Raw genomic sequence first — 18,532 nt, 5'->3', positions numbered from 1 at the left:
CGAGCCCAATGGTCAGTGTGGCGAGTGCATCCAATGGATCTGGTATCCATCCTGGCATCCCTGGGTTGGTTGTACGGATAAACTTGTACAGTACTCGGTAGCTTGGTTCAAAGTGCTGTGGAGAACTGCTCGCTAGCCTTCCTCTCTATTCCGTCATACGAGGTCCTCCTTACCAAAATCCTATCTCTGCTCCTAATCACATCCTAACATTCCGCCAGAACCATCCACCTGCTTTTCTTTTTCTGTGTTCTTGACTAGTTCTTTCCTGTCCTTTTGCGTATAGAGAATATCTTCTTTCAAATCATGAGGTAGATCGCCAGCATCCTATCCTCTATCATGGAGGCCTTCCCTCGACTCGTCCGCAATGGCCTGCGCCGCGCTCCTCAGCACCCCTTTCTGCGTTCCCAATGCCGCTCTCTTCGACCCTTGCGAACCCCATCCCACGTCGTCAGGCTAGCCCATTCGTCTTCTCTGAACCGGCCCTCGTCTACCCTCCAGCTCCGGCTTCAACGCCAGTTGCCGCGATCTTTCACTCCTGGAGCCGTCCGTCTCATATCTACCAAGGAGCTACCCAACCACCATGGACCTTTAGCACGCTTTATCTATCGTGTTTTCGCATGGACGGGTATCTTCATCGTCTTTAGTGGCGCTTTAGTGGTCGCTTTCTTCGTTTACGATGCATCAACATACAAAGAAGAATCCCACAAACGCGATATCCCCGTCGCAGAAGCTGCTCTGTTCCCCGAAAGAGGGGGCCCAAAGAACTTGCCAATAGCTCAGGTCCTGGTTGACGATGAGGATTGTCAAACAATGCTCGAACAAAAACACAAACCCAAGCTCGTCATCTTGGGCACCGGTTGGGGCAGTGTTGCCATGCTTAAAGAACTCAACCCGGGAGATTACCATGTCACCGTCGTTTCTCCCGATAACTACTTTCTCTTCACCCCTATGCTCCCATCCGCCACCGTTGGCACCTTGGAGCTGCGCTCTCTGGTGGAACCCGTGCGCAAGATCGTCAACCGATTGAGGGGCCATTTCCTCAGAGCCGAAGCCGTTGACGTCGATTTCTCCCATAAACTTGTCGAAGTAGCTCAAATTGACGCCAAAGGAGAGAAACAATCCTTCTATCTCCCTTATGACAAGCTCGTTGTTGGAGTAGGATCTACCACAAATCCCCACGGTGTGAAAGGTTTAGAGAACTGCAATTTTCTGAAAACTATAGAAGACGCTCGCCTTATTAAGAACAAAGTCCTGCGCAATCTTGAGCTTGCATGTTTACCAACAACCACAGACGAGGAAAGAAGAAGGTTGTTGTCCTTCGTCATCAGCGGCGGTGGACCAACAGGAGTTGAATTCGCTGCCGAGCTTTACGATATGCTCAACGAAGATCTCTTAAACTCCTTCCCACGCCTGCTACGAAATGAAGTTTCGGTCCATGTCATCCAGTCTCGCGGCCACATATTGAATACTTACGACGAGGCCTTGTCCATATACGCTGAGAAACGTTTCGAACATGACCAGGTCGAGGTCCTGACCAACGCCCGAGTGAAGGAGGTCCAGCCTGATAAAATCATATTCACACAAATGGAAGATGGTAAGCCTGTTGCCAAGGAACTCCCCATGGGTTTCTGTCTCTGGTCGACTGGTGTCGCTCAAACCGAGCTGAGTAGAAAACTTGCGAACAAACTGGGAGATTTCCAGAACAATCGGCATGCTCTGGAGACTGACACCCACCTCAGGCTGCTGGGCACTCCTCTCGGGGATGTGTACGCAATTGGAGATTGCTCAACCGTACAGAACAATATTGCTGACCATTTAACGACCTTCCTTCGCGGCATGGCGTTCGAGCAAGGAAAGGATCCTGATAAGCTTCACATCACATTTCAAGATTGGCGTTCTGTGGCACAGAAAGTCCGAAAACGCTTCCCGCAAGCTGCAGGCCATCTGAAGCGTCTTGACAAATTGTTCCAAGAGTACGACAAGGACCAGTCTGGTACTCTTGACTTCGGCGAACTCCACGAGCTTCTCGTACAGATTGACAACAAACTCACCTCCCTTCCCGCAACCGCCCAACGAGCCAATCAACAAGGTCAATACCTGGGCCGCAAATTCAATAAAATCGCAGCGGCCATCCCTGGATTTAGAGCGAATGAAGTAGATTTCGGAGACTTGGACGAAGCAGTCTACAAAGCATTTGAGTATCATCATATGGGCAGCCTTGCCTATATCGGTAATGCAGCGGTCTTTGATTTCGGTGGACTGAACTTTAGTGGTGGGCTGATGGCTGTGTATCTGTGGAGAAGTATTTACTTCGCTCAGAGCGTCAGCATCCGAACGCGTATCCTGCTGGCCATGGATTGGAGTAAGAGAGCCTTGTTTGGACGAGGTATGCCTCCTTGATTTGTTTGCCCCCATGTTTTGTCCATAATAACCCTCTACTAACTCATCCTTTTAGATTTGATGAGCTTCTAGTGCGAGGCTCGCTCCGCTCTCGCATCGACAGCGGTATCACATTGATCCCAACTAAGCCCTTCCTCCAATCTGTCATCATCCAGCTCGTCGGCTCAGCCAATCACCAGGACCACACAATATTTGACCCACAGACCGTGAAGCGGCGCACCTCGAGGACGTGTAGCGACTCGACAGTATACCGAGGCAGGGCGACATAGGACATAGGACGACCCCATGCAATCTTCAAGGCTTGCCGAAAGACTACTTCTGTTTGATTGAGGGTTCTTCCGGTTCATTCTCTCATGAACTAAGTCCCGTTCCATTCTATGGATACGTTGTTTGCTGAAATCCCCAAGCTCCCTCTTGCGCTATCCCGACAGGGAGTGTCAAACCAAGATCGTGTGCTAATACCAGATATGGTCGCTCAAGGTTGAGGTTAGCTTTTGCCGTAGTTGGATTGCTAGGTGCTTGGGAGAATGCGCTCTGGGTACTCCACGTCTGGTGATGTGTAGGTTTCTTCCAGCCCCAAGGGTCTGAGCAATCGTAGCAGCAACGTCATCAAAACATACTGTACATATTCATTATTTCAATATCAGTTCAATATCCTGTTCCTTCCGGTGGTCTAGTTGGATTTCTAGATAGTAACAACCCTCTGCCGAATTGCGCTGCAGGGCTGTCCTACGCCCCGACAAATAGGTTGGAATTTGTTAACTATGCTCGCACTCTTTCACTTCGTGGAACTTGCCGGGAAGCATTACCGTTTAATTGTCGATTGTCAGGTGACGGGATGCTACAGATGCCAAGCGTCGTCATGTCATATCTGCCCGCAGTGGTTGGAATAAGATATTCCACTCCGCACAGGTCGTCCCCACTGAGTCTTTGACAAACACCGTGGAAAGGCCTGCATGCGTTGCCGTACTGCTCATTCTGGGCCTCATTGTATGAAGAGCCACCATATGAGTTTACCTGCGACTCTCGCTATTGCCGGTACTACTCCAGAACGTCAACAGATCGAACGGCCTCGCGGTTGTTGAGCAAACCCAGTCTCGCGCTTCCTCCAAGGGGGGAACCGAGGAGCCTTCGACAAAACCAACGTTGATCGTGGTCGAAATGCCTTACTTCACGGATCTCAATACCTATCTCCACCGAAGCTCCCAGCTCATCCAAGCCTACCCCTCCACACGAATCACAACCAAATACTCATTACCGAAGAAAGCCGGCGCACCGGCCACCAAGGGGAAAAACGATGCTGCCGCCGCTACACCCTCAGACTCAACAGCAGTTGGCGCGCCCACACAGCCCAAGCGCGACCGTTCTGCACTCCTCACTCTGAAAACATACCACCCGGACTCAGGAATATGCCTGAAGTACAAAACAGACAAGGCGGCGGAAGTGGGCAGACTATTGACCGGGTTGGGACGGCTTGCCAAGGGGGAGATAATAGAATTGCCAGTGACAGCAACACCGGCGACTTTAAGCAGACCGACCGGTGTAAATGACCCCGACAATATGGATATTGACAGTGGGGTGGTAGCGTCAGAGCCAGAAGCGAAGGCGGTAGTCGCACCTCCTGCCGCCACGCAAACGGTTGGTGGTGGTGGGAAGGGGAAGAAGAAAAAAGGCAAGAAATGAGGTAATGCGTATCGGGAGCAGGAAGCGCAAACGAGCGTCCCACGATGGACAACGCTTGCGAGAGTATTATTCTTTACAGTATGGGTCTCAACCAACCAAATGAGAAGAGTATCGATGGATGGATGAATGGATGTGTTGAAGCACCGACACAGAAGCGAAAGAGTCGAATACCGAAGTTCCCCCCCCGGCGGCTCGAGTCGGAATATGATCCGCCAGACCTACCTACGTGTAGAAACAGCAAAATACTTTTGGGGGTGCAGGCCAGCCGTTCCTAGGAATCGAGGGTGAAACGGTCAGGATCGGTCAGTTTCCCCCAATAGTATGGAAGCGTCGAAGTGTGTCGCATTATCAATTGTACATATCAGATTCAATGCTACACTGCGCTGCGAGAACGAGGTGGTAGACAGGAGACCTTCAAGAAATAGACCAAAAAGAACCGTGGAAACCGTGAATGATTCAACGATGATTTGATTTGATGTGTGTAATGCTCAACTTCAAACATGGAAGGAGCTCGTTGTCGACTCCGATACAGTCCCAAGGGCTTCGGTCCCCTCCGGTAAGATTACACACCCACAGGCAAGGAACCCAATTCAGTCATCATACATTCCCCTAATTTTTGGAAATACTTGTGTGCGTTTTAGTTTATTGACTCGTACAACCCACTGCACTCGTCCCGTGCAGAGAGACCTTTTCCATGAGACAACCCAAAAGAAACGAGTTGTGAGCTGAGACATTCATTGCAGTCGAGACCAAAGCCGTTCCTCAGAGCAGACCGTTGATGAGGAAAGATCCCTTCACAAGCACAAAGCCCGTCCCTTAAAAACACCATTTGAAACCTTTCATGCTAAGCCTGGTGATGGTATGAAGGGTATAATAATAATAAAAGAAAAGGGAGAGAAAACAATCCCATATGCTGTTGTCCCCATTAGACAAGACATTTCCCAGCCCAGTGCACCTCATAGACGCCGTTCAAATGATAATCGTGAGACACTGTACAATACCAAGGTCTAGAAATCTTCATCAAAGTTGATACCGTTGCTGTCGCTTTCGGTCTTTTCCTCGCCGGGCGACGTGGACTTCTCTTCTTGCTTCTTCGTACCGGACATGACACCCGCCTTCTGGTAGTCTCCAACACGCTTCTCGAAGAAGTTGGTCTTGCCTGCGAGTGAGATGTTCTCCATAAAGCTGAATGGGTTCTGGGAATTGTAAAATCGCTTGTTGCCCATGGCGAGTAGGAGGCGGTCAGCGACGAACTCAATGTATTGCTGCATGAGCTTTGAGTTCATTCCGAGCAGTGCTACGGGAAGGGCATCTGTCAGGAATTCCTTCTCGATCTCGACTGCTTCTGTGATAATTCGCTCAATGAGCTTCGGGTCTGGTTTGTGGTTGAGATGCTGTAGCAGGAGGCAAGCAAAGTCTGTGTGCATGCCCTCGTCGCGTGAGATGAGTTCGTTGGAGAAGGTCAGTCCGGGCATCAGTCCCTTGCTCTTCAGCCAGAAGATCGAGGCGAAGGAGCCTGAGAAGAAGATACCCTCAACAGCGGCGAAGGCGACAAGACGCTGTGCAAACGAGGACTGCTTGTCTGAGATCCACTTCATGGCCCAGTCGGCTTTCTTGCGGATGCACGGAATTGTGTCAATAGCATCGAAAAGATAAGTCTTTTGCTTGGGGTCGTTGATGTAAGTATCGATGAGCAAGCTGTACATTTCTGAATGGATGTTCTCCATGGCACATTGAAATCTGTCCAAGAGTTAGACAATGTATACAACACACATAAGCTCCTGGTAAGGTGGAGAAGATATTGACTTTGGGACGGGAAAGGAGTTTTGACATACCCATAGAAGCACCGAGCCTCTGGGACTTGAACCTCAGTGCTGAAGCGTTCAAGAAGATTTTCATTGACAATGCCATCGGAGGCGGCGAAGAAGGCCAGAACGTGAGAGATGAAGTACCGCTCATCATCGTTCAAGCGGTTGTGCCAATCATGAAGATCCTTGGACAGATCAACTTCCTCGGCTGTCCAGAATGAAGCCTCTGCTCGCTTGTACATGTTCCAAATCTCTGCGTAGTGTTAGCATGTGATGGACCTCTGACCAACGGGCGGTGAGATCGGAGTGAGTACGAACCATGATACTGCAAAGGGAAGAGAACAAATCGATGCGGATTCTCTCTCAGGAGGGGTTCATCAGCTTCTAGCTCCTTGATTGTCTTTACAACTGGTGTAGGTGCTGGAGTGGCCTTGATTTCTGCAGTAGGTTTTGTGGTGGTAAGATCTGATGGAGCAACAGAGTCAACGGCCTCGAGCATGTTTTCCTTATTGTCGGCGTTGAAGTCGAGCTTCTTGACAGGGCTGTCCTTCATCTTGAGGGTCTCCAGGCTTGCAGCTGCCTGTGGGTTGGAGCAGTCAATAGGTGCTGCAAGCATTGGAAATCTATGACGATGTGGCGAACATACCTGTTTGGACGGCGTGACTTGAGTAGTCATTGTTCACGAGTGATTTCAAGCTGATTAAGAACAAAGAGAAGGTGTAGTGAATCAAGAGTAGGCAAGAGGGATATGTTGTTGACGGAGTTGTGGTTAAGTGAGAAGAAGTCAATGGGAAAAGTCGCGGACAAAGGCACTTTAAAGTAGAAGACACGACAAACACGTTTACGCGCTAGACGTGTCGCGTTGGTCATTCACCCTGGGTGCCCGGCCAAATGTCTCGCTGCCACTTTCTGGGACAGCCCCACCAGACCACAACAAATGCTCCTTCACTTATCCTCAAGCTCAAGACTCTATGGCGTTGGTGGATATCACTACGATATTCTGATCAATCCAGTATTCAGTCTGTGAGCTGGAAATCTCTGCTTCGACCCGATTGGGACTGTTGCCTGAAGTTCCCGACACCACTTGCCACGGGTGCATCTGATAATTTTGATCTAATCTAATTTTATCAGATCATCTGTCTTTGATGACGTTGCTGGAAAACGCGCTCGACACGTCTACCAGCCACTTCCTTCTCTTGCATGCTTTGGGCACGGCACCTCGCACCACGTTCACCATCCTTCACCCGGAACTTGGTCGATGATCATGCTCAGCGCTAGTAACGATCAAGCATAGTCGTGCTTGGTGGTCACGAAACACAAGTCTGTGTGGGTAAGGACCCTAGACACGCTGCTATCCAAGTGTGAAGTTTCCTAGCATGTTCTGCTCAATGGAAGGAATATTATCTCTGCATTCCTTGCTCTGAATGGTGTTGAATTTGAGATACCGAGCACTCCGTATATGAGAACCCATCAATTAAGTCCCGTAATTCTCGATTTGTAGTTCTAGATTCTCGCTCCTGCGAATTTTTGCTCACCCAACATCTCTCTGGCTGAGCCTGGGATGTTGTCCATTGGCTCCCACGGGAGACCGGGTTGTTCAGTCTAGACCAGCGATAATAACAACCCACAGGAGCCACGGAAGAAAGCAGATAACCTCCAAAGAAAGCGAAAGAGCAACACTTTGTCTCAGTTATTTTCCTTTTGGTCTGCTCTCTCCCCTCATATTCAGGTTCGTGCTGATTCCTAGCACTTTCCACTTTCCACCTCCTAGGTTGGCAGACATAGAAGATTAGCTTGTGCAACGCAGTTCAACTTGTAACCCAAATAATTAGCCAGTATGCTCAAAGAACTGTTCCATCTATTCAACATATCGACAGATATGTTGATGTTTACAAGCATGTGACCTCTACTGTCCCACGTGTTTTATGGTGAACTGGTCGGCTTTATCGTAGCCTCGCTGACGTAAGTAATTGCATATCGTGACTCATACGCGGCCGTCCGAATTGAAGGCCGAAGTCGGAACTGGAAAAACTACTCGTAGGTGTTGCAGACGCTTGACGGTGTATACTGTACCAAGCAAATTGATATACTCGTCCTTATTTTGTGGCTGATTATACGAAATACTTGATACATATGCATGGCTCAATTAATATGTACGCACCAACCGATTGAACGCACATTTTGATCTACATTTTGTTTATCAACGCTGCAGGAATGGCCCTCCAGCCACAAGCGAGATATTAGGCGATAATGCTGTATGACTTTCAACATATGTTATTTTCCTTTCCTTGATGAACAGAACACCTAATGAATGCAAACCGGAGATTATGCCCAAGACCACTTTCAGATCTTCTCCGAGATGGATTTGGGTAGTAATCTGGTCTCAATACCTCGAACGAACTTGTTCGTTTGCTCTGCTAATGTTAAGGTCAGGATGGTATGGGGTAGAATGCGGGCAAGGTGAGCAGTAAATCCTTTGTAAACGGAGAAGAAGCCTTCAGTAGAGATAGTCTTCCACAAGCAGTCGATGATGCCGTTGTAGAGATTGCCGTGCTGGTTATATAAACGGGCCATAACAGTGTCCTAGAGGTAGTTAGTTCTAATCGCCTCTGTCTCAGTGAAAAGAACTAACCGGAGGATGCATGACACAACAGACAACAAATCCACTCGCCGTAGAGCTTAGGAGGTGCAGCGGGAGACCTTCTTCCATTCCAGCGTGGCGGATTAATCTCCTCTTCGCGAAGAAATATGTCGGTAACTGCACAGAGCTTCCTGCGCCAGTTCTGACCATCGAAGCGCCCATTCCTCGGTATAGTCCTTTCATACCCTCGCTCTTGTACACCTGTGACCAGCCGTCAAAGGCGTTGCGATACTTGTGCTGCGTCCCGACGGGGAGGAAAGGAGAATATGATTGTAATCGAGTCTTGATGAGAAAAAAGGGAGAGCCGGCCATGGCACCGAGGATGCCAGAGGCTGCGCCGGAGAAAATATTGACTCCAAGAGACTGAACGTTGGAATCCTTGAAGACGACTTTTGTACAAGCTGCCCTCAGAGGCTCGTAAAAGCCCAAGCGACAGCCGTTCAGGAGAATTTGGTAGACATAGGCGCAGCCAATTCCTCGATATATTCCACGAACTCCTTCATTTTTCAGGATAACACCGACGCCGTGGAAGACACCTTTGTATTTCTTGACGGCGACATCCTTTGACTGTAGTTCTCCTTGTAATTGTAATCTGATCTTGACTGTCTCGAAAGGATGGGTCGCTGTTACTGCGCCGCACGCAGCGATGCCTCCAGCGATGAAAGCACCTGTGGTTGTAGACATGATTTTCCCCCCTTGCACTCGAGTCCTTCTATTCTTGTCTCCCGCAACTGTACTTATTGTGGATGTGAGAAAATCGGGCGCACCATACTCTTGACGATTACAATTATCGCAGAAGGCCTTTCGGTGGTGGCGCGTCAGCCTGTGTCTGAAGAGTTCGGCACGCAACTCAGGTTAAATAATTTAGAAGTGAGCTCGGACAACGGGTTTGACTAGACGATCAATAATGAAAATCCGTGAGTAGCCGACTCATTGACAATCCGGGGCCAGGTCTCGCTTAAGGCACGAATCTCAGAGACCGCAATAATGATGAACGCCATAGGCTAAGGGGATTCCGCAACTCATTTGGGGAGCCTGAAGTTGCCTGTAACGCGGGTCCGGTTTGGGACTGCTCCCGGCTGAGTAGCACCTGTAGTTGTGCATGTCGTTAGCGGCCGAGGTGCTCCCTCAGCGGGCCCTAGGCTTGCCTACCACCAAGAATTTGGGGAGTGCGCCTTTATTGCTTTAGAGTCACTGCCTAAAGTTCGATGCAGTCTAAGCATTTGGGGTATCGGAGATCGCGTGGAACCATTTGGGGTAACTTGCGTCTGCGTTTGCGTCCCTAATACTGAACCGCAGTTATTATTTTGATACCATTCCAAGAAACACACCTTTTGTCTGGGACGGGCGCCGCACTGGTACGAATTTCTCTCAGTCCTTCTGTTTCTACGGTGTTCCTCCGGATATCTCCTTTTCCTTCAGAGTTGTAAATTCCCATCGACACCTCTCCAGCCCGACCATTTTCCACCCCAAGGCAACAATGGCGTCTCCTGCGCCAGTGCAACAAAAAGTCCAAGATGTAATCAAGCACTATCGCCCTGCTAGAGTAAGCATGCTTCAATTCTGTAGGCTGCACGCGCTGACCAGACAAGCAATTCCCTGGATCGGCACGCTCGGATGGCGTGGAAAGCCGAGTGACCTCCCTCGACTTCGACGACATGGGCGAATTCCTAGTAGCAGCCTCTAATGACGAGACAATGCATGTGTACGACATCAAAGAAGGAAAGAGGACCAAAACAATCCCCAGCAAGAAGTATGGTATTCATCTAGCACGCTTCACCCATCACCCACGAAACGTCTTGTTCGCAAGCACAAAACAAGACGATTCGTTGCGATTGCTGGAGTTGCATAACGAAAGTTTTGTCCGATACTTCTCTGCCCATACCGCACAAGTTACATGTATATCACTGTCTCCTGGAAGCGATCAATTTCTCTCGTGTGGCAACGACGATATGGTCTGCCTCTGGGACTTGAGCTCGAGGAGCCCACAAGGGAAATTGAAGCTTGTTACACCCTATCTTGCTGCCTACGATCCATCTGCCAACGTCATGGCCATCGCCTCCCAATCCACTTCGTCCGTTCTTATGTACGACGTTCGAAACTACGATAAGGCACCTTTCGCAACCTTTGACCTTGCTGGAGCGGAGGACAGGTACACGCCAACAACAAAAGGCAGGGCGTGGACAAAGTTGGAGTTTTCAAATGATGGGAAAAGCATGCTCGTTGGTACTGACTACCACGGCCATTTCATCCTTGACGCCTTTAATGGCACTCTCAAATCTTTCCTTGTGGGCAAAACAAGTGGGACGGGGCGAGCGGCACCGGTATCTTCTTCAGGAAAGCCTCTAGGACAAGGAGATGCCTGCTTTAGCCAAGATGGAAGATTTGTTATTGGTGGGACTGGTGATCAGCCTGATCTTTTTGTCTGGGATACCCAAGTGGCAACCGGTGAACAACAAGAACCAACGGCGAGGCTGGCCAGTCGGGGCATCAAGAGTGCTGTTGTACAATGCAATCCCCGTCACAATATGTTGGCGACTGCGGATACCAGAGTCTGTATGTGGCTGCCGAGCGAGCAGATCAAAAACCCCGATCTGTGAACTACTTGAATAGCAGAGGATGCTTCTGAACCCATCAACACCCTTCTCATCTTGACGGCATGTTCTGGGAATATCTTCGCTTGGCGAGAGTTTCAATCCGCCAATCGGAGTAGCCCGTTCTCCGCACCTCCCATCGGACTCTCACAACTCCAGGTTTGCTGTGCCACCATTGCGCATTACATCGTTGACAACACCAAGCACCGGCACGCGCAAGGATGTATTTGCGATATCTAGCCCGAGTCTAGTTATTTTGGCGCCAGCATTGCTCTATGTGGACAGCCTCTCGCAATAGTATGATGGCAGTTGCGCTTGCATACCAACAGCCCACAATCTGTCCGGACATATTCAAGACTTGCCACTCGCACCATGTCGGTCTCCGACCCACAAACAATATCTGGCACATACTACTCGGCTGCACTTTATCAGAATCTCCGGCAGAGGGCCAACGCACTTCTGCAAGAACTGAACGCATTCGAAGCACATGTTAAGTCTCACAAAAAGGAAAAGGAAGTCGAGATCAGGGTGTTCAAGCGAGGAATCGAATCAGAGGTGAAATGTCTCCAAAACCTAGCTCCGCTTTTTCCAGATGAGGAGCAGTCTGATGCCATGGCGCATTCATGCGCAGGTACAGATTCACCTCATTTGCACGTCTTAAAGAGCTCCAATCTTCCCTTCTACGAATCAGTGTGGAACATCGCAAAAAGCTGCAGTCGAGTGACGGCACTAAGTAAAAGATTCCATTGGGAGAAAAAAGGCAAGGATTTTGGCTCAAGTACAGACCAGGGCGGCTCGAGTGGAACGCCACAGCCTGACAAATCGAAAAGACAGCATCAGAAAGGTGTTCTGGTCGACATCGTAGCCAACAATGGATTGGAGTGGATCAAAATCTCGACCATCGCAGAGAAAAGACTTCTTTTCGAGATTGCGAAAGCAGGATGGGAGTCGTACACCGCCGATCCATGTGAGGATGACTCTAATGAAAGCCCCAGCCAAATAGGCGGCACCGGTCAGTCTCCTGCTCAACTAGAGCTGGTTCGTATGGCTCACGAATTGCGAGCTGCGTCGAATTGTGCGAGGGCACAGTTTCAACACCCTCATGTGCGATTTGTGTTGCCAAATATTAGAGAAGGCCAGATTGGAGACATTGATGCGGTTGTGGCAGATCTTCGTGCCACAGGTGCAACTGTGCAGTGCTCTCCAACTCTGCCCTCTTCCTGTCTTTTCCCGGACGGTTGCACTCCTGTCCAAATTGCTATTCTAGATCAGCTTTTACCGGGGTATGGCCATGTTCATCTCACAGGCAAGATCAACTTGGATTGCACAATTCTCCTGGCCGTCATATCGGATGTCTCCCATCTGAGAAGAGAACATATACCATCGAATCCGCATGCCCTGAGTGGGGTATATCATTCGGCTATACTGCGCCAGATGGAGGCTGAGGAGTCAAGGTCAATGCTTTGGAACGATATCTATCCATTGTTGGCTGATCAGACACTGCAATGCACCTCGCAGGCAGCCCAGAGGATGCGAGAGATTGTGCAATGCATGGGGACCCAATCCGAGCGTGAACGGGCGGATATCATTCTTGGAGAGGGTCACTGTGCCAAAAGAAGTGCACGGGATCTAAGACAACTTCTTGCTAAGCGGTCGATCCATGCTGTTCCGCCTGATCTCCAGCTTCCGATCAAAGTGATTGACTTCGAACCAAAGGATGTGCTGAACCCCTTGACGCCAGACAGAGAAGAAAGGAAACCATTCCCCTATATAGTTGCAGCGCAAGCGATGAGTTTGATGCGCCTCAGTCCCATTAATTGCTCTGTTTTTCTGTATGGGTGGAAGAAGCAGATTTTGACGTTCACAAGTAACCGTGTCGTGGCAAGCGGGCTTCTGAAGGTGATTGGTGAGGTCCTTGACCGTCTTGAGTATGATGCGAAATTCAATGACAAGGACCACGCAAAGTTTTATGGCCCACAGATACACATCTGCGAGACAGCGAGAAGCCTGATCGGTAAGGCGAAGAACAAATCGCCTGGTAGATCAACTTTACAGACGCTATAATCAACCGTGATCTGTATTTAGTCGACAGTTAGGTAGATATAGAACCTTCCTGGCATGATACATTTAGTCTATTCCAGCCGGCTGGGATGCTTGAACCACAGGTGACCGTTGAAGAGTTGGACTTTAAACCAGCACATATGCCTTGTAGATCAGACCAACCATGACTGCAGAGCCATATAAGGTGGATAAGTCTTCCCCATCTTGCACTATGGCAGTTACTTGTACTCCTGAGTCCTGGCTTATCTAAGAAGCTGAGCGTGTCAAAAACAAAGGGGGGAAAGTGGTACGTGGCAGAAGCGTCCATGCATCTGGGTGACTGTTAGAAGGCTTGGAACTTTTGGAGGCGCGGGTCGAAACGTTGCACTTTCGACGGAAATCGCGGAGCCTGGTCTGATCTCCAAAGGCAACCTTGCACTCAATCCATATTGTCCTTATCCTGACATAACTGCAAGCAACCAGCAATAACGTTCCCAAAACCGCCAGATCTACCGCAAAGTCCTCCTTATCAAATATTCAAGCAGCTGCGTTTGGCCGCAGAAATGTGCTGCAGATGAACTACCTAGGCTCACTTACCCATCAACTTCCGCCTGCATACATCCTCTCGGCATCAAATACATCCTCCTTGGACAGTTAGGCTGCTGCAACTACTATGCGACGATCAATACCGTCACTAGGCCTCCTGGCCTGTCTGGCCATATTAGTCGCAGGCAACGAAGTCAAATTGGTCAGTGTTCGCTCTTTCGCAGGTCGCAGTTGGCTAACCAAGACAGAAACAAGACGACGCCAACCGGCAACGCTGTTCAGGAATGTACAGCAAGAAATCCTGGGGCGGCTCGGTAGATCCATTTATCCTCGTCAAGTTCTTTCCAGACCACACCGAAGGCGACAGCGATCCTGTCGCAAGTGTTATTATATTTGAGTGGCAGGATGAAGGATTGATAGGGAGGCGCCCGCCCGGAGAAGACTCATATCTCGAGACTATATGCAACACCGACACTGTCAATGCTGGCATGTGTACCACCGAAGAAGTAGGCTCCTATATACTACAACCGAATGCGACCGAGTTGTCCAAGAGCCCGATCATAAATGAGGCCATCCACCTCAAGGACCCCAAAGCACTCAACTACCCTATCCGCCGCACTGGGTATTATTGTGTCTCGACATACGCCTTTTCAAGTAGCGACTATGGAGCGGTTGTTGAGTTCAGGAATGCTTACGGAGAGCTTCCGGCGGCGCAGATAGCAAAACTACCATTCTATGGTGGACTCACCATCGTCTATGCTGTCCTCGGTGCTTTCTGGGCATTTCTCTACGTACAGAACCGTTCTGACATCCTTCCAGTACAGAATTATATCACAGCGACGCTGGTCTTCTTGATCATTGAGCAGCTGATGACTTGGGGTTTCTATGACTACCAGAATCGACACGGCAACAACGCACTGAACAAGGCTTTCATGGTCATTGTCTCCATCCTCAACGCTGGAAGAAACTCCCTGTCTTTCTTCCTTCTTCTGATCGTCTGCATGGGCTATGGTGTGGTAAAGCCTTCATTGGGCAGGACGATGATCTATATCCGCATACTCGCTATTGCACACTTTGTCTTCGGTGTCATCTACGCAGTTGCCTCGATGGCAGTCACTCCAGAATCTGTTGGACCACTCATCCTCTTCGTGATTCTGCCACTTGCAGGCACATTGACAGCGTTCTATGTCTGGACATTGTCCTCATTGAATCTAACTATCAAAGACTTGGTAGACCGAAGACAAAAGACCAAGGCGCTCATGTACAAAAAACTATCATGGTGTATCTTAGGCTCGATTCTGGTCATTTTTGCCTTCTTCTTCGTCAACAGCTTCGCCTTTGCTGGAAGCAGTGAGGCGAATTTCATTCCAGAGCACTGGCAAACACGGTGGTTTGTTCTTGATGGCTGGCTCAACCTGGTGTATCTTTTCGATATCGCATTTGTTGCGTATCTGTGGCGTCCGACAGCCAATAATAGGCGGTTCGCAATGAGTGATGAGGTAAGATGCGACGTTCTCTGAAAAACACCGCTTTTGAACCTCCCGCTAACAAACATCCACAGTTGGCGCAAGACGATGACGGCTTTGAGATCCGTAGTATTGCCGATTCTCTGTCGGACGACGAAGAGCAGGCGCGCAAAGATGAGGAACGCGCTGTTCCTCCATCGGGAGACGCTTCCACCTCTTTGAGTAACGCGGTCAACATCGCACCACCAAGGAAATCCTCTCCGGCGCCTGCCCAACAAAACAGCAGTAGGGCGCCACCACCGCGGCCAAGGGAATCGCTTGATGGTGAGACTATCTTTGCGGTAGGCGACGATGGAATGGAGTGGAGTGAAGGCGAAGAAGAAGACGACACGGACGATGAAACGAGGAAATTAAATCGCAAGGACACGAGGAACTTCACCTAGAGATTCATGTCAATTGAATATGGGGGACTGTTCACTCCAATTGCTCCGCTTGCATTTGTCCGTTGGTTGGGAACGGAGAGAACTAGAAGTTGTAATTTCTGTGTCATTACCTTTGTTGTGGACGCTAATCAGCAATATGGCCTGGTGTGAAATCTCCTAAGGCCCCAAGGAATACCGGCGAGTTCTTATCATTATGCGAATGGTACTCAAGACAAGGTCATTTCCTCATGACTCTGTTGCGCTGGTAAGGAGCGCGCTGTAGTTTTACTATGGTATATACCTATTTTGTCCCACCGCTTCGGCGAAGATGGATAGAGCCATGCTTCGACGGGGACACGGGCAATGAAATCAACTGCTGTATTCCGGGTCTTGGGCCAACCGTTCGTGTGTCTCGTTTCATTGTATTTCATTTTCAATGCCGGTGAAATTGAAAGTCGGCACACATCAGAACAGCTGACAGCATGCATGGGCATCGGTATCTCGCCTGTACGTGTATGTCTACATACTGAATATATGGACAGTGGTTGGAAGAAATGCCGCTGCTACGGTCAGTCGGTCAGCAACGCCTCAACCGCCCAGCTTCTTCGCTCGATCGGACGCGATGTCGCACATTGCCTGTATGTAAAGACAGAACACGGTCAGTCATGTCCTCCTCCAGAGTTGCTGACTGAGGTTATGATATATGGAGAGCAAAAGCAGGGGAATGGAGGCTAAGGGGGAGGGGCAATCTTGGACATACCTTGATGCCGTCGACCTTCTCCTGTGCGAGATCATTCCGGTCTATCCGTCGTTGCATGTCCTCCATAATGGTCGGGCGACTTCGTCCGTTCACGAATACTCTGGATAAATGAAATGGTGGCATGTCAGTACAGTAGGTATATGGTAGATCTCCTTTAGGGGGTAGATATAAACCTGAAAGCTATTAAGGCAGGAAGCGTCAGGCGTCGGCAAACGTACAAGTATCTCAAGCCCGGGAATTTGCGCTCATAAGCACGGTTTAATTCAGCAAGACGGTCTGCTTCCTCAGTGCCGCCGGCACCACCTTGGTTGAGCTGGGCCTGCTCTCGGCGGCTCTGCTCGCTCTCGACCTTGTTCTCGCCAAGGCGGGGGTGAGCCACGAGGATGGCCTCGAGCCATTTCGTGTCGCTTTCCAGCGGCGAGTTGTATAGTTCGGTCAGTTGTGCTCCCACGCCGGCGATGAGTTGGTCGTATGACGCAAACTCACGCTCGCGTAAGAGGCTGACCGAGAGGGTGTGCAGTTGTGCGCACCGCTCGAACAGCGTGTCGAGGATTTGAGCCCTGCGTTCCGCATCTAATGACGGGACGGTGGATATTGCGGGGAGAGTGGTCATTACTGCTGGCTGAGCTGTTGTTGCTGCTGCTGCGCTTCCTCTAGAATTGTTCTGAACGAATCCTGTGGAGAATAGAGCAGCTGAGAGAAATGTTTGGTAAGACGGTGCCTTCTTATCTGGCATCGCTCGACATCAAACTTTCTTTGATGGACCGAGCCCGAGACACACGGACGAGGATCTGCTAACTACGAGCTCGCCCGTGTTGATTGGGACGGGAGGGGCGGATAAATAGTTCTTCCTGTCCAATCTATCACGTGTTATGTACCATCGTGCTGGTTATGCTCAGGTCTTTACGGAGTATACGTACCGAGTGACAAGGTACTCGGTACCTGATCCAACAATGACAGACACGGCACGGTCCTCCGCAAGAACGCACGCGGACATCTCAAAAAGGATAAACACCCACAGATCATCAGGCAGTTCCAGATGCCACGCGAAGAACGATAGCATCACGTAAGATGGTGTGGACTTCTATCGACGGTTTGACCGTGCTCTGGGCTAGGCGCTAAGCTGGAAACACTTTTATGGCCTTCTAGCACGGCCCAGGAAGGAAAAAGATGACTTGTTTTGACCTACTCCGTGCTCCCTCGTCCGTACGGAGTACTTGGGTATGCGCGATTGAGCACCATCGCCGTGTAAACGACGGTGTGTCAATAGTTAGTTGTTGGGAACTAGTCCTCTGTACGGAAGATGGATATGCTCCATACATACAGATAGAGTCGACCGTGGATGATACGTGAATGGAGCACTCGTTAAACATGGTGCAAAACATAGGCCACGTTCAGCGGGGCATCCCATCCGCGCGGGCGATCATTGTTTGGAGCGTGCTATGGGCGGAGATGGTGCAGACTGTTGATTGGCATCATACTGAGTTCCAGGCGCGAGTTACGAGGAACGCGAGAGAATCGTGTGCCCGGCGGACAAGCATCATGGGGATCTGAGGGAAATTCCCCGGACATGTGGTTCAATGGCAGGTGATTGACATGCGATCCTAGCGGGCTCTGGCGCAGACCATCTACATCAGCTCACCCACAGAACATTGTCAGTGTTCGCTGGACCGTCAATCAACTTCTTGTCTGTTCGATCGGATCTTTTCCGGGGACATGATAGATCGACAGCAGTTGCGTTGGCTTCGAGCCATCTAGGTCGACCGCCAAAGTCGAATTAGGGTTTGGTCAATGCCTTTTTTGAATTTGTAAACTGCACAACAGCTGGAACGAAAACGCTCAAATAAGGTACAGGCCAGGGAGTCCTGTTGGTTTGTTTACCAGGGTCTAGCGGCAGACACGGGAAATTGGCTGCACATGGTCGAATGAGGCTCGGGGGCACAGCGCCTTCGGGGTGGATAAGCCTCCCCACCAGCGCCCAGATGGACCAGATGGGCCACGCCTGGGAGGGCCATATCCTTGTCTAGACTTCGCTTGTATGGCGCTAGTGTCTAGCATTGTTGTGTAATTGCCCTAATCCCCCCCTGAGAGTGCAGACCTGCAGAGACCTTCGAGGTAGTACTCCGCGGTGTGCTCCATTCAACCATCCGTACTCCGTGTGTGGGCTCCCCT

At 50.0% G+C, this 18,532-nt stretch overlaps 8 protein-coding genes across 8 annotated transcripts; 5 read left to right on the top strand and 3 right to left on the bottom strand.

Moving 5' to 3' along the window:
- Positions 1–336: 336 nt before the first annotated feature.
- On the top strand, positions 337–2,400 carry A1O9_11029 (NADH dehydrogenase; the record flags this gene model as incomplete). Its single annotated transcript, XM_013400257.1, has 1 exon — positions 337–2,400. The coding sequence occupies one exon, from the start codon at positions 337–339 to the stop codon at positions 2,398–2,400; it is 2,064 nt and encodes a 687-aa protein (XP_013255711.1).
- A 1,161-nt stretch (positions 2,401–3,561) lies between these two features.
- A1O9_11028 (uncharacterized protein) lies at positions 3,562–4,083 on the top strand (the record flags this gene model as incomplete). Its single annotated transcript, XM_013400256.1, has 1 exon — positions 3,562–4,083. One exon carries the CDS (start codon positions 3,562–3,564, stop codon positions 4,081–4,083), a length of 522 nt encoding a protein of 173 aa, XP_013255710.1.
- A 1,007-nt stretch (positions 4,084–5,090) lies between these two features.
- Positions 5,091–6,567, bottom strand: A1O9_11027 (ribonucleoside-diphosphate reductase small chain; the record flags this gene model as incomplete). Its single annotated transcript, XM_013400255.1, has 4 exons — positions 5,091–5,823; positions 5,919–6,144; positions 6,210–6,471; positions 6,538–6,567. 4 exons carry the CDS (start codon positions 6,565–6,567, stop codon positions 5,091–5,093), a joined length of 1,251 nt encoding a protein of 416 aa, XP_013255709.1.
- Positions 6,568–8,234: 1,667 nt separating this feature from the next.
- A1O9_11026 (solute carrier family 25, member 46) lies at positions 8,235–9,216 on the bottom strand (the record flags this gene model as incomplete). Its single annotated transcript, XM_013400254.1, has 2 exons — positions 8,235–8,474; positions 8,524–9,216. 2 exons carry the CDS (start codon positions 9,214–9,216, stop codon positions 8,235–8,237), a joined length of 933 nt encoding a protein of 310 aa, XP_013255708.1.
- Positions 9,217–10,012: 796 nt separating this feature from the next.
- On the top strand, positions 10,013–11,132 carry A1O9_11025 (uncharacterized protein; the record flags this gene model as incomplete). Its single annotated transcript, XM_013400253.1, has 2 exons — positions 10,013–10,078; positions 10,125–11,132. The coding sequence occupies 2 exons, from the start codon at positions 10,013–10,015 to the stop codon at positions 11,130–11,132; spliced, it is 1,074 nt and encodes a 357-aa protein (XP_013255707.1).
- A 366-nt stretch (positions 11,133–11,498) lies between these two features.
- On the top strand, positions 11,499–13,190 carry A1O9_11024 (uncharacterized protein; the record flags this gene model as incomplete). Its single annotated transcript, XM_013400252.1, has 1 exon — positions 11,499–13,190. One exon carries the CDS (start codon positions 11,499–11,501, stop codon positions 13,188–13,190), a length of 1,692 nt encoding a protein of 563 aa, XP_013255706.1.
- Positions 13,191–13,996: 806 nt separating this feature from the next.
- A1O9_11023 (uncharacterized protein) lies at positions 13,997–15,621 on the top strand (the record flags this gene model as incomplete). Its single annotated transcript, XM_013400251.1, has 2 exons — positions 13,997–15,211; positions 15,274–15,621. The coding sequence occupies 2 exons, from the start codon at positions 13,997–13,999 to the stop codon at positions 15,619–15,621; spliced, it is 1,563 nt and encodes a 520-aa protein (XP_013255705.1).
- A 567-nt stretch (positions 15,622–16,188) lies between these two features.
- Positions 16,189–16,973, bottom strand: A1O9_11022 (uncharacterized protein; the record flags this gene model as incomplete). Its single annotated transcript, XM_013400250.1, has 3 exons — positions 16,189–16,236; positions 16,361–16,460; positions 16,579–16,973. 3 exons carry the CDS (start codon positions 16,971–16,973, stop codon positions 16,189–16,191), a joined length of 543 nt encoding a protein of 180 aa, XP_013255704.1.
- Positions 16,974–18,532: the final 1,559 nt, after the last annotated feature.

Source organism: Exophiala aquamarina (genome assembly GCF_000709125.1).
Source record: "Exophiala aquamarina CBS 119918 chromosome Unknown aczIA-supercont1.15, whole genome shotgun sequence".
Lineage (NCBI taxonomy): Eukaryota > Fungi > Ascomycota > Eurotiomycetes > Chaetothyriales > Herpotrichiellaceae > Exophiala > Exophiala aquamarina.
This window is presented reverse-complemented; position numbering and strand designations above follow the sequence as displayed.